Below are 12777 nucleotides of genomic sequence, written 5' to 3'. Positions count from 1 at the left end.
CAAGGTTATATTTCACAATGTCTCATCTCTTTCCTTATCTTTTGTTTTCCTTTCTTTCTGCATTTCCCATAAAAGCCTGTTAGCCCCCCCCCCCCCTGTGTTTTATCAGCGCTCCTAAAGTTATGCATCTGCAGGTGCCATGATAAATATCTTTATACGGGGGCCACTGTTGGGGGGGGGGGTTGGGCGGCACCTGTGGAGAGTTATTATTGCGCTTCATGCAGGATTGTTAGAAAATAAAAGGAGGAAGAAAAGACAACACAGACAACTTCCTTCCTGTTGACGTCACCCCCCCCCCTCCCCCGCAGCACACGGCCCCCGGGGTGCAGATAAGATAGCCCCCGGGGTCATAAATGATTGAATGCGCGGAATAAAACCGAATATAAAAGAAGATTAGTATTGACTCCGGTACGCGCCGTCCCTCTTTGTGGTGTCGTTAGCAACGTGGGGGCGCACCTAAAAGAGGCGCTCTCATGGCGTGACTTGCAGACAGTAATGATTGACCCCCTCGGGGGGGGGGGGGGGGGGGGGATCCATAACAGACATCAGAGGCAATAACTTTTTACAGGATAATATACTGTAATGTCTGACATTGGGATCCTGGTTATGAAAGAACGGGATCTTAGCAACCGGATCCTGCATGCCCGGGAATGTTGGAAAGTCAAAAGAATAAAGGTCTCTGTGGGCTTTTTTCCACATGCAGGAATAATGGAAGCATGGAGGAGCCGATTTAATATTTTTCACCTTTTTGTTCTTTAAACGACCAATAAAACACGGCCTATAAAACACACCCTAAAACCTCCCACGTCATCGTTTTGTGTTACATTTTTAGCATGGTTTTGTGTGATACTTTGTAGTATTAGTACTTTTTTCTTTTCATTTGTTCTCTTTAAACCGGGCCCGTGTTTAATTCATTTCCCAGGCAGCACTTTGGACACCCCTTCCGGAGTTAGTCATGTTTGAATCCTCGAAAAAAAAAACATGATTTTCTTGGGGTTCATCAACCTTTTTAAGTAATTTCACAAAAGTATCTAAGCCCCCTGCCATTTTTTAATTTTAATTTTAATTTTAATTTTAATTTTAATTTTAATTTTAATTTTAATTTTAATTTTAATTTTAATTTTAATTTTAATTTTAATTTTAATTTTAATTAAAAATGTAATTTTAATTAAAAAAATGTAATTTTAAATAAAATTTTTAATTTCAATTTTAATTAAAAAATGTATTTTTAATTTTAAAAAATGTAATTTTAATTAAAAATGTAATTATAATTTAAAAAATGTAATTTTAATTAAAAATTTTAATTTTAATTTTAATTTTAATTTTAATTTTAATTTTAATTTTAATTTTAATTTTAATTTTAATTTTAATTTTAATTTTAATTTTAATTTTAATTTTAATTTTAATTTTAATTTTAGCTATCAGGAGGTTTGCCAGGATACCAGGAGGTGAACCAACCTTTAGGGAGTTAGCAAAGCTACCAGGACATTAGCCAAGATACCAGGAAGTTAGCAAGTCTACCAGGGAATTAGCAAGTCTACCAGGAATTAATTTTAATTTTAATTTTAATTTTAATTTTAATTTTAATTTTAATTTTAATTTTAATTTTAATTTTAATTTTAATTTTAATTTTAATTTTAATTTTAATTTTAATTTTAATTTTAATTTTAATTTTAATTTTAGCTATCAGGAGGTTTGCCAGGATACCAGGAGGTGAACCAACCTTTAGGGAGTTAGCAAAGCTACCAGGACATTAGCCAAGATACCAGGAAGTTAGCAAGTCTACCAGGGAATTAGCAAGTCTACCAGGAATTAATTTTAATTTTAATTTTAATTTTAATTTTAATTTTAATTTTAATTTTAATTTTAATTTTAATTTTAATTTTAATTTTAATTTTAATTTTAATTTTAATTTTAATTTTAATTTTAATTTGTTAAAGTCATTTTTTAAGTCATTTTCTTCTCATTGGATGACTTTATACTGGTAATTTTAGCTATTATGAGGTTTGCCAGGATACCAGGAGGTGAACTAACCTTTAAGAAGTTAGCAAAGCTACCAGGACATTAGCCAGGATACCAGAAAGTTAGCAAGTCTACCAGGGAATTAGCAAGTCTACCATGAAGTTAGCCAGGCTACCACAATATTTAACTACCCTACCAGGAAGTTCGCAAGTCTACCAGGAATTAATTTTAATTTTAATTTTAATTTTAATTTTAATTTTAATTTTAATTTTAATTTTAATTTTAATTTTAATTTTAATTTTAATTTTAATTTTAATTTTAATTTTAATTTTAATTTTAATTTTAATTTTAATTTTAATTTTAATTTGAGTCGTGGCTGGATGAACCAGTCAATGAACCAGACCCATAGGTTTGCCCCCAGTGGTGGTGGATCTACACAGGGAAATTCAGTGTGACTGGGCCCCCTCGGGGACAGGCCTGACCATCCGGCGCTTGTCTGTGAGCCTGTCCCCGAGGCCTGGATCCAGGGTAAGGTCCGAGTGAAGTGCGGCCTGTCCTTGATAGGGTGAGGAGTCAATGTCAGTCGATCATGTTTGAATCTCCACGGAATTAAAAAAGTCAGAGATTTTGCATATTTGTATTGGTAACCGTTACACAACTTTAAGTGACAAACACCTCACATCTGCTCTGTAGATTTGCTCTTTCACATTGAATGTTTTTGTTCCACCTTGACAGAGTCGTTCAGTCTGTTCATTATGAATCATACTTTTATCAAAATCCACTTATGAATCTTTCCTACAATGCATCATGCTGACAATAGACTCAAATAGTCACAGCAAGGACATACTGTATAAGCCCGCGGCTGAACACAACCACGGGAATGCAAGTGTGTATGTCGGGTATCCAAAGTGTGGGTCCGGGGGCCATCTTTGCCCACAGATGCAGCCATTCATTTTTTTCTCTCTGCAGCTGTTGCTGGAAAAAGGTTGGACACGCTTGATGCATTTAAAATTGGAGTGGGCCTTGAGGGCCTCATTAGCCGTGTAGACTGGAACTGGGAAAGGGTGACTGTTGTCTGAGCTACCAGTGGAGATGGAAATTGTGTTTTTAGAGCTTTTTTGCACGTTGTTATATAACATAGTCATGTTTGAATCCTCAAAAAAAACATGATTTTCTTGGGTTTCATCAAACTTTTTAACTAATTTCACAAATATATACAGTGAGGGTCATAAGTATTTACACCTCCTGCAATTTTAATTTTAATTTTAATTTTAATTTTAATTTTAATTTTAATTTTAATTTTAATTTTAATTTTAATTTTAATTTTAATTTTAATTTTAATTTTAATTTTAATTTTAATTTTAATTTTAATTTTAACACCTCCTGCAATTTTAATTTTAATTTTAATTTTAACACCTACTGCAATTTTAATTTTAATTTTAATTTTAATTTTAATTTTAATTTTAATTTTAATTTTAATTTTAATTTTAATTTTAATTTTAATTTTAATTTTAATTTTAATTTTAATTTTAATTAAAAACATTTAAAAATTTTATTTTGAATAATTTTAAAAAACTGACCACTAAATCAAGGGTTTCGTTTTCTGGCACAGCTCTCCCTTCTTTTTTAATGGTTCGATACCGCAGACGCTACGCCGATCAACCTGTCGATCTTGTGCTCCAGCCTTCCCTTGTTCATTAACAAGATCCCAAGATACTTGAAATCCCAATCCAAACGGTGGAATCCATTCATTCCCGTCAGAGAACCTTGACCTCGGACTTTGAAGGTGCCCACCCAGAATCTTCTTGAAAAGTAAGCGCTCAATAAAGTTTGTTTGTGTTGATGCGTAACGTGTCTTTAAAGTGTGAAGACCATGAAGAAATAATGAGAGTTATGACCCACAAGGTATCTTTTATTAACGACTATTTGGATGGAGTCCACCTGCTTGATCTCCTGATGTTTGATTGACCAAGTGTGTCTGTTTGTGCGAGTGTTTGTGTTCATCTGTTTTAATTTTAATTTTAATTTTAATTTTAATTTTAATTTTAATTTTAATTTTAATTTTAATTTTAATTTTAATTTTAATTTTAATTTTAATTTTAATTAAATTGAAATTATATTTAATTATATTATATATTATATATAATTTATATATTAAAAATAAATTTAAAATTAATTCTAAATAAATAAAACAAGATCGACAGGTTGATTGGCGCAGCGTCTGCGGTATCGAACCGTTAAAAAGGAGGGAGAGCTGAGCCAGAAAACGAAACCCTCGATTTAGTGGTCAGTTTTTTTAAATTGTTGCTGGAAAAAGTTTGGACAAGTATTTACACCTCCTGCAATTTTAATTTTAATTTTAATTTTAATTTTAATTTTAATTTTAATTTTAATTTTAATTTTAATTTTAATTTTAATTTTAATTTTAATTTTAATTTTAATTTTAATTTTAATTTTAATTTTAATTTTAATTTTAATTTTAATTTTAATTTTAATTTTAAGTCCACCTGCTTGATCTCCTGATGTTTGATTGACCAAGTGTGTCTGTTTGTGCGAGTGTTTGTGTTCATCTGTTTTAATTTTAATTTTAATTTTAATTTTAATTATATTGAAATTATATTTAATTATATTATATATTATATATAATTTATATATTAAAAATAAATTTAAAAAATCTAAAAAATCCCCCAAAATTTAATTCTAAATAAATAAAACAAGATCGACAGGTTGATTGGCGCAGCGTCTGCGGTATCGAACCGTTAAAAAGAAGGGAGAGCTGAGCCAGAAAACGAAACCCTCGATTTAGTGGTCAGTTTTTTTAAATTGTTGCTGGAAAAAGTTTGGACAAGTATTTACACCTCCTGCAATTTTAATTTTAATTTTAATTTTAATTTTAATTTTAATTTTAATTTTAATTTTAATTTTAATTTTAATTTTAATTTTAATTTTAATTTTAATTTTAATTTTAATTTTAATTTTAATTTTAATTTTAATTTTAATTTTAATTTTAATTTTAAGTCCACCTGCTTGATCTCCTGATGTTTGATTGACCAAGTGTGTCTGTTTGTGCGAATGTTTGTGTTCATCTGGAGCATCGAACCGAGCGAGAAGACCACGTGTCATCAGAAAGAGTAATTAAACGTCTCGTTGCTCCCCATGGCTTCCTTCCACGCTGACTTCCAATCATGTCAACTTGTTTTTAATCTTCAGCAGGAGGTCAAATCTTATTTCTTTACTCGGTGAGGAGCAAAAACAAAACAAAACAAATCCAGAATTCGCTATTTATCTTCCATACACTCGTTTCTTTTGGTAGTCAGCTTGAGAAAGTCCTTTTTGGTGGATAGCGACAAAGAAGACAAGATCTGGGGATGAAGAACTTCCCCAGGTCCTGAAAAAATAATACAATGGACGCAAACAAGAGTCATGGGACCATAAGACCCAAGGATCAAAAAAAAACTGGGACCATTAGACACTAGAAGAAGACCACTGGAACAAAGGTCATTGGGAATACCAAATCTTGGACCCAAAGAGCCCTGGGTACACAGGACCATTGGAAATATAACACCCTTGGATCCCAAGAACAATGTTCAATGTTGTTCCTAGGCCCCTCAAAACCTTGAGTACTTGAGAACTAAAGAAACCTTGAGTACTTGCAACTCAAGAAACCTTGAGTACATGAGAACTCAAGAACAATGTTCAATGTTCCTAGGCCCCTCAAAACCTTGAGTACTTGAGAACTCAAGAACAATGTTCAATGTTCCCAGGCCCCTCAAAGCCTTGAGTACTTGAGAACTCAAGAAACCTTGAGTACTTGAGAACTCAAGAACAATGTTCAATATTCCTAGGCCCCTCAAAACCTTGAGTACTTGAGAACTCAAGAAACCTTGAGTACTTGAGAACTAAAGAAACCTTGAGCATTGAGAACTCAAGAACTCAAGGTTTTGAGGGGCCTAGGAACATTGAACTTTGCTCTTGAGTTCTCAAGTACTCAAGGTTTCTTGAGTTCTCAAGATCCTCGGGTTTTGTGTTCCTAGGCCCCTCAAAACCTTGAGTACTTGAGAACTCAAGAAAACGTGAGTACTTGAGAACTCAAGAAAACTCAAGTACTTGAAAACTCAAGAAAACTTGAGTACTTGAGAACTCAAGAAACCTTGAGTACTTGAGAATTCAAGAACTCAAGGTTTTGAGGGGCCTCGGAACACACAACCCGAGGATCTTGTACTTGATATCTCGAGTACTTGAGAACTCAAGAAACCTTGAGTACTCGAGAGCTCAAGAATGCCAGGTTTTGAGGAGCATAGGAACACAAAACCAGAGGATCTTGTGACCTGAACACCCTTCAAGCTTGGAAACTCAAGACCCTAGAACCATAAGCACTGGAACTTGACAGGAACACAATTCCCAAATGACCTAGAACCTTGACAACAGACCTCGGAATTAGCCACTAGTTTATCGGAACCTAGGCCCCTCAAAACCTTGAGTACTTGAGAACCCAAGAAACCTCGAGTACCTTGAGTACTTGAGAACTCAGGTCACAAGATCCTTGGGTTTTGTGTTCCTAGGCCCCTCAAAACCTTGAGTACTTGAGAACCCAAGAAACCTTGAGTACTTGAGAACTCAAGAACTCAATGTTTTGAGTACTTGAGAACTCAAGAAACCTTGAGTGGGCCTAGGAACACAAAACCCAAGGATCTTGTGACCTGAACACCCTTCAAGCTTGGAAACTCAAGACCCAAAAGACCTAGAACCTTGACAACAGACCTCGGAATTAGCCACTAGTTTATCGGACCCTAGGCCCCTCAAAACCTTGAGTACCTTGAGTACTTGAGAACTCAGGTCACAAGATCCTTGGGTTTTGTGTTCCTAGGCCCCTCAAAACCTTGAGTACTTGAGAACCCAAGAAACCTTGAGTACTTGAGAACTCAAGAACTCAATGTTTTGAGTACTTGAGAACTCAAGAAACCTTGAGTGGGCCTAGGAACACAAAACCCAAGGATCTTGTGACCTGAACACCCTTCAAGCTTGGAAACTCAAGACCCAAAAGACCTAGAACCTTGACAACAGACCTCGGAATTAGCCACTAGTTTATCGGACCCTAGGCCCCTCAAAACCTTGAGTACCTTGAGTACTTGAGAACTCAGGTCACAAGATCCTTGGGTTTTGTGTTCCTAGGCCCCTCAAAACCTTGAGTACTTGAGAACCCAAGAAACCTTGAGTACTTGAGAACTCAAGAACTCAATGTTTTGAGTACTTGAGAACTCAAGAAACCTTGAGTGGGCCTAGGAACACAAAACCCAAGGATCTTGTGACCTGAACACCCTTCAAGCTTGGAAACTCAAGACCCAAAAGACCTAGAACCTTGACAACAGACCTCGGAATTAGCCACTAGTTTATCGGACCCTAGGCCCCTCAAAACCTTGAGTACCTTGAGTACTTGAGAACTCAGGTCACAAGATCCTTGGGTTTTGTGTTACTAGGCCCCTCAAAACCTTGAGTACTTGAGAACCCAAGAAACCTTGAGTACTTGAGAACTCAAGAACTCAAGGTTTTGAGTACTTGAGAACTCAAGAAACCTTGAGTGGGCCTAGGAACACAAAACCCAAGGATCTGGTAACCTGAACACCCTTCAAGCTTGGAAACTCAAGACCCAAATGACCTAGAACTTTGACAACAGAGCTCGGAATTATTAGCCCAAGGAGCCACTAGTTTTTTGGACCCTCCCTACATGGGACACGAGTGCAGGGGACCGTAAGACTGGAACTGATAGTCAGGTGAGATATTAAGTAAAGAGGAACTAAAGACATTCTAGACCATTCTAGTCCATGGACTATCCAAAGATGACATCCCTCATGAATAATGCAGACGCGGGATGAAAGAGACACACGTGAGGCGACTCACTAAAAGTATGTGACGCCAGGCGTAAAGGCCGATGCGGCAACACCGCCACCGCCAGAGTCAGCGCCGGCGTTCCCACCGGGGGTCCGCTCAAGCTAAAAATATGCATGCGCTACGACAACGACGACGCACTCTGACTCTGACTCACTGAGGCACTCTGCAGTCCTGGCGCCGAGGAAATGTCCCTCCTGGCAGCTGGTCCTGCAGTAGCCGCCGTGCAGGGACGCCGGCGGGGGGCAGGAGGTGCAGTCGGCCTGGGAGGGACCCGAGCACATCTGGCAGGAAGGATGGCACGCTGGAAAGAAGTAGGGGGGGGGGGGGGGGGGATGGTAAAAACTGTGAAAACTTGTTTTACGTAAACATGAAGAAACATGAAGAAAAAAACATGCAGGAAAATTTGTAGCTTGGAAACTGATCTGGGGGCTGCTTTAATGCTACGTTTAATAGCCACACTTACACATAATCTTATTATCCCATTCCATTTTTCCAGGAAATTACATTTTTGTGCTTTTTAATTATGATTCACGCTGACAAAAGAATCAACTCGGCAAGTAATCTCCTTGCATAGCGACATTAATGTGTTTCACAGCTTGTATAAACCAAAGATAATACTAATACTAATAGTAATACTAATACTAATACTAATACTAATACTAATACTAATTTCTGGGGCTTTGAAAATGATATTAGATCCCAGTGGGGCATATACTCCAGTGCGACTTATGTATGTTTTTTTTTTCTACCTAATTATGCATTTTTGGCCTTGTGCGACTTATGTATGTTTTTTCCTATCTATGCATTTTTGGCCTTGTGTGACTTATACTCAAGTGCGACTTATGTATGTTTTTTTTTTCTACCTAATTATGCATTTTTGGCCTTGTACGACTTAGTATACTCTAGTGTGACTTATGTATGTTATTTTCTACCTAATAATGCATTTTTGGCCTTGTGCGACGTATGTATGTTTTTTTCTACCTAATTATGCATTTTTTGGCCTTGAGCGACTTATACTCCAGTGCGACTTATGTATGTTTTTTTTCTACCTAATTATGCATTTTTTGGCCTTGAGCGACTTATACTCCAGTGCGACTTATGTATGTTTTTTTCTACCTAATTATGCATTTTTGGCCTTGTGCGACTTATACTGCAGTGTGACTTATGTATGTTTTTTTTTCTACCTAATTATGCATTTTTGGCCTTGAGCGACTTATACTCCAGTGCGACTTAGGTATATTTTTTTCTACCTAATTATGCATTTTTGGCCTTGAGCGACTTATACTCCAGTGCGACTTATGTATGTTTTTTTCTACCTAATTATGCATTTTTGACCTTGTGCGACTTATATTCCAGTGCGACTTATGTATGTTTTTTTCTACCAAATTATGGATTTTTGGCCTTGTGCGACTTATACTCAAGTGCGACTTATGTATGTTTTTTTTTTCTACCTAATTATGCATTTTTGGCCTTGTGCGACTTATTCTCCAGTGTGACTTATGTATGTTTTTTTCTACCTAATTATGCATTTTTGGCCTTGTGTGACTTATACTCTAGTGCGACTTATGTATGTTATTTTCTACCTAATAATGCATTTTTGGCCTTGTGCGACGTATGTATGTTTTTTTCTATCTAATTATGCATTTTTGGCTTTGTGCGACTTATACTCCAGTGCGACTTATGTATGTTTTTTTCACACCTAATTATGCATTTTTGGCCTTGTGTGACTTATACTCCAGTGCGACTTATGTATGTTTTTTTTCTATCTAATTATGCATTTTTGGCCTTGAGCGACTTATACTCCAGTGCGACTTATGTATGTTTTTTTTCTACCTAATAATGCATTTTTGGCCTTGTGCGACTTATACTCCGCAGCGACTTATGTATGTTTTTGTCCACCTAATGATGCATTTTTGGTCTTGTGCGACTTATGTATGTTTTTTTCTACCTAATTATGCATTTTTGGCCTTGTGTGACTTATACTCCAGTGCAACTTATGTATGTTTTTTTCTACCTAATTATGCATTTTTGGCCTTGTGCGACTTATACTCCAGTACGACTTATGTATGTTTTTTTCTACCTCATGATGTATTTTTTTCCTTGAGCGACTCCAGTGTGACTTATGTATGTTTTTTTTCTACCTAATGATGCATTTTTGGCCTTGTGCGACTTATACTCCAGTGCGACTTATGTATGTTTTTTTTTTCTACCCAAGTATGCATTTTTGGCCTTGTGCGACTTATACTCCGCAGCAACTTATGTATGTTTTTTTCCACCTAATTATGCATTTTTGGCCTTGTGCGACTTATGTATGTTTTTTTCCATCTAATTATGCATTTTTGGCCTTGTGTGACTTATACTCCAGTGCGACTTATGTATGTTTTTTCTACCTAAGTATGCATTTTTGCCTTGTGCGACTTATACTCCAGTGCTACTTATGTATGTTTTTTTCTACCTCATGATGTATTTTTTCCTTGAGCGACTTATACTCCAGTGTGACTTATGTATGTTTTTTTTCTACCTAATGATGCATTTTTGGCCTTGTGCGACTTATACTCCAGTGCGACTTATGTATGTTTTTTTTTTCTACCCAAGTATGCATTTTTGGCCTTGTGCGACTTATACTCCGCAGCAACTTATGTATGTTTTTTTCCACCTAATTATGCATTTTTGGCCTTGTGCGACTTATGTATGTTTTTTTCCATCTAATTATGCATTTTTGGCCTTGTGTGACTTATACTCCAGTGCGACTTATGTATGTTTTTTCTACCTAAGTATGCATTTTTGCCTTGTGCGACTTATACTCCAGTGCTACTTATGTATGTTTTTTTCTACCTCATGATGTATTTTTTCCTTGAGCGACTTATACTCCAGTGCGACTTATGTATGTTTTTTTCTACCTAATGATGCATTTTTGGCCTTGTGCGACTTATACTCCAGTGTGACTTATGTATGTTTTTTTCTACCTAATTATGCATTTTTGGCCTTATGTGACTTATACTCCGGAGTGACTTATAGTCCAGAAAATACAGTACATTGGTTGTTGAGAAGCGAAAAGTTATGAGCATGGGTTTATAAATAAAGATATCATACATCTGTAATGCATATGTTGAATTAATATCCCTGGATGATGACTAGCCAAACAATTCATTGCCATAAGCCCCCAAAACAAAGACAAAAAAGTGAAATAATTTCAAATTAATGATGGTAAAAAAAAATGCTCTTAGCTTCTTGCAGAGGTCAGCAGCAGCCCAACTTTGTGGTGAAAGTTTAAGACAGAAAAACAATAAGCGTTGAGGCCATGCGGCTCCAGCTTCTAATGAGCCACTCAACACTGGGAGGAGGAAAAAAAAAAAAAAAAAAAGCAAAGCAAAACGAAGCCCATTTATTTTGGCGTCCCGTGGGAAATAGTCCCGGCCTATCTGTCTTCTTACAGCGACTCTCTCTCCTTAGCTACGTGTCTCCAGCTAGCATTTCTGTTAAAAAGTTCTTCAAAAAGCCTTTTCCACAAGATCAACTATTTAGTTGTGCAAAAAGACAAAAAAAGATCTTTTGAGTTGAAATGAGGTCACAGATGAAAACTGTAAGAACTCTGTAAGCTTGGCTACGTCATGCTAATGCTAATATGCTAATGCTAATATACTAATAAAGTAAACCGCTAGCGAAAAAAAGCAGATTAGAAAATGACAAAATAATATAAGTAGAAAACTGTTTCATCAATTTGCATTTTCATCCATAAAGACTAGATAGGACAGCTTGATTCAAGTCTGAGCGTAGGTTGGTGATTTAGGTTTAAAGTCCTCCTCGTCTTGTTTGGGCATCCTGCTACATATTTGGATCCTGCACTATGCCCTCAGACATGAGCTGTCCTATCTAGTCTTTAAGGATACACTGATGAAGGCTAAGCTTGTCTGGAAAGACTTCATCAGTGTGTCCTCAAAGACTAGCTAGGACAGAGGAGCTGGTTGAGGTATCAAAGTATTTCTCCTCGAAGCTCGAGACCCGCCCAAACAAAACAAAGAGGATAAATACTTGAAAGTCTGCACCATCCCCTCAGACGAGTGCTGTTCTATCTGGTACTTTGGGCATTAACTGATAAATACTGTTTAGAGAGCAGTGACTTGATAGTAAATGGACTGTTCTCAAAGATGTTTCGGCTCTCATGTGAGCACTTTATCAGTTATGCTAAAAGACTAGATAGGATAGCTTGAGTTTAGTCTGGGGCTTGGTTCAGGTTCCAAAGTATTTATCCTCTTTTTGTTTATGTTTTCCTCTACCTAGGAGGACAGATAATTTGGATCCGGTTCTTTACCCTCAGACTAGTGCTGTCCTATCTAGTCTTTAAGCATACACTGATTAAGGCTAAGGTTGTCTGGGAAGACTTCATCAGTGTGTCCTCAAAGACTAGCTAGGACAGAGGAGCTGGTTGAGGTATCAAAGTATTTCTCCTCTAAGCTCGAGGCCCGCCCAAACAAAACAGAGGATAAATACTTGAAAGTCTGCACCATCACCTTCAGACGAGCGCTGTTCTATCTTGTCCTTTGGGAATTAACTGATGAATCCTGTTTAGAGAGCAGTGACATGATCCTAAGTGGACTGTCCTCGAAATGTTTCGGCTCTCATGTGAGCACTTCATCAGTTATGCTAAAAGACTAGATAGGATAGCTTGAGTTTAGTCTGGGGCTTGGTTCAGGTTCCAAAGTATTTATCCTCTTTTTGTTTATGTTTTCCTTTACCTAGGAGGACAGATAATTTGGATCCGGCTTTTTACCCTCAGACTAGTGCTGTCCTATCTAGTCTTTAAGCATACACTGATGAAGGCTAAGGTTGTCTGGGAAGACTTCATCAGTGTGTCCTTAAAGACTAGCTAGGACAGAGGAGCTGGTTGAGGTATCAAAGTATTTCTCCTTTCCTCCTTCTCCAAAC

At 36.4% G+C, this 12777-nt stretch overlaps 1 protein-coding gene across 2 annotated transcripts in view; it reads right to left on the bottom strand.

Annotated features, from left to right (window-relative positions):
• The window catches only part of fras1 (Fraser extracellular matrix complex subunit 1), a 212828-nt gene that overhangs the window by 74454 nt on the left and 125597 nt on the right, over window positions 1-12777 (bottom strand). For both annotated transcript variants that reach the window (XM_058069763.1, XM_058069762.1), the window contains exon 19: window positions 8006-8152. In XM_058069763.1, the coding sequence (XP_057925746.1) occupies window positions 8006-8152 (147 nt within the window). The remainder of the gene's footprint in view (window positions 1-8005; window positions 8153-12777) is intronic.

This window comes from Doryrhamphus excisus, chromosome 4 (genome assembly GCF_030265055.1).
Source record: "Doryrhamphus excisus isolate RoL2022-K1 chromosome 4, RoL_Dexc_1.0, whole genome shotgun sequence".
Classification (NCBI taxonomy): Eukaryota; Metazoa; Chordata; class Actinopteri; order Syngnathiformes; family Syngnathidae; genus Doryrhamphus; species Doryrhamphus excisus.
Note: the sequence above shows the minus strand (reverse complement) of the source record. Positions and strands in the feature narration are given on the sequence as shown.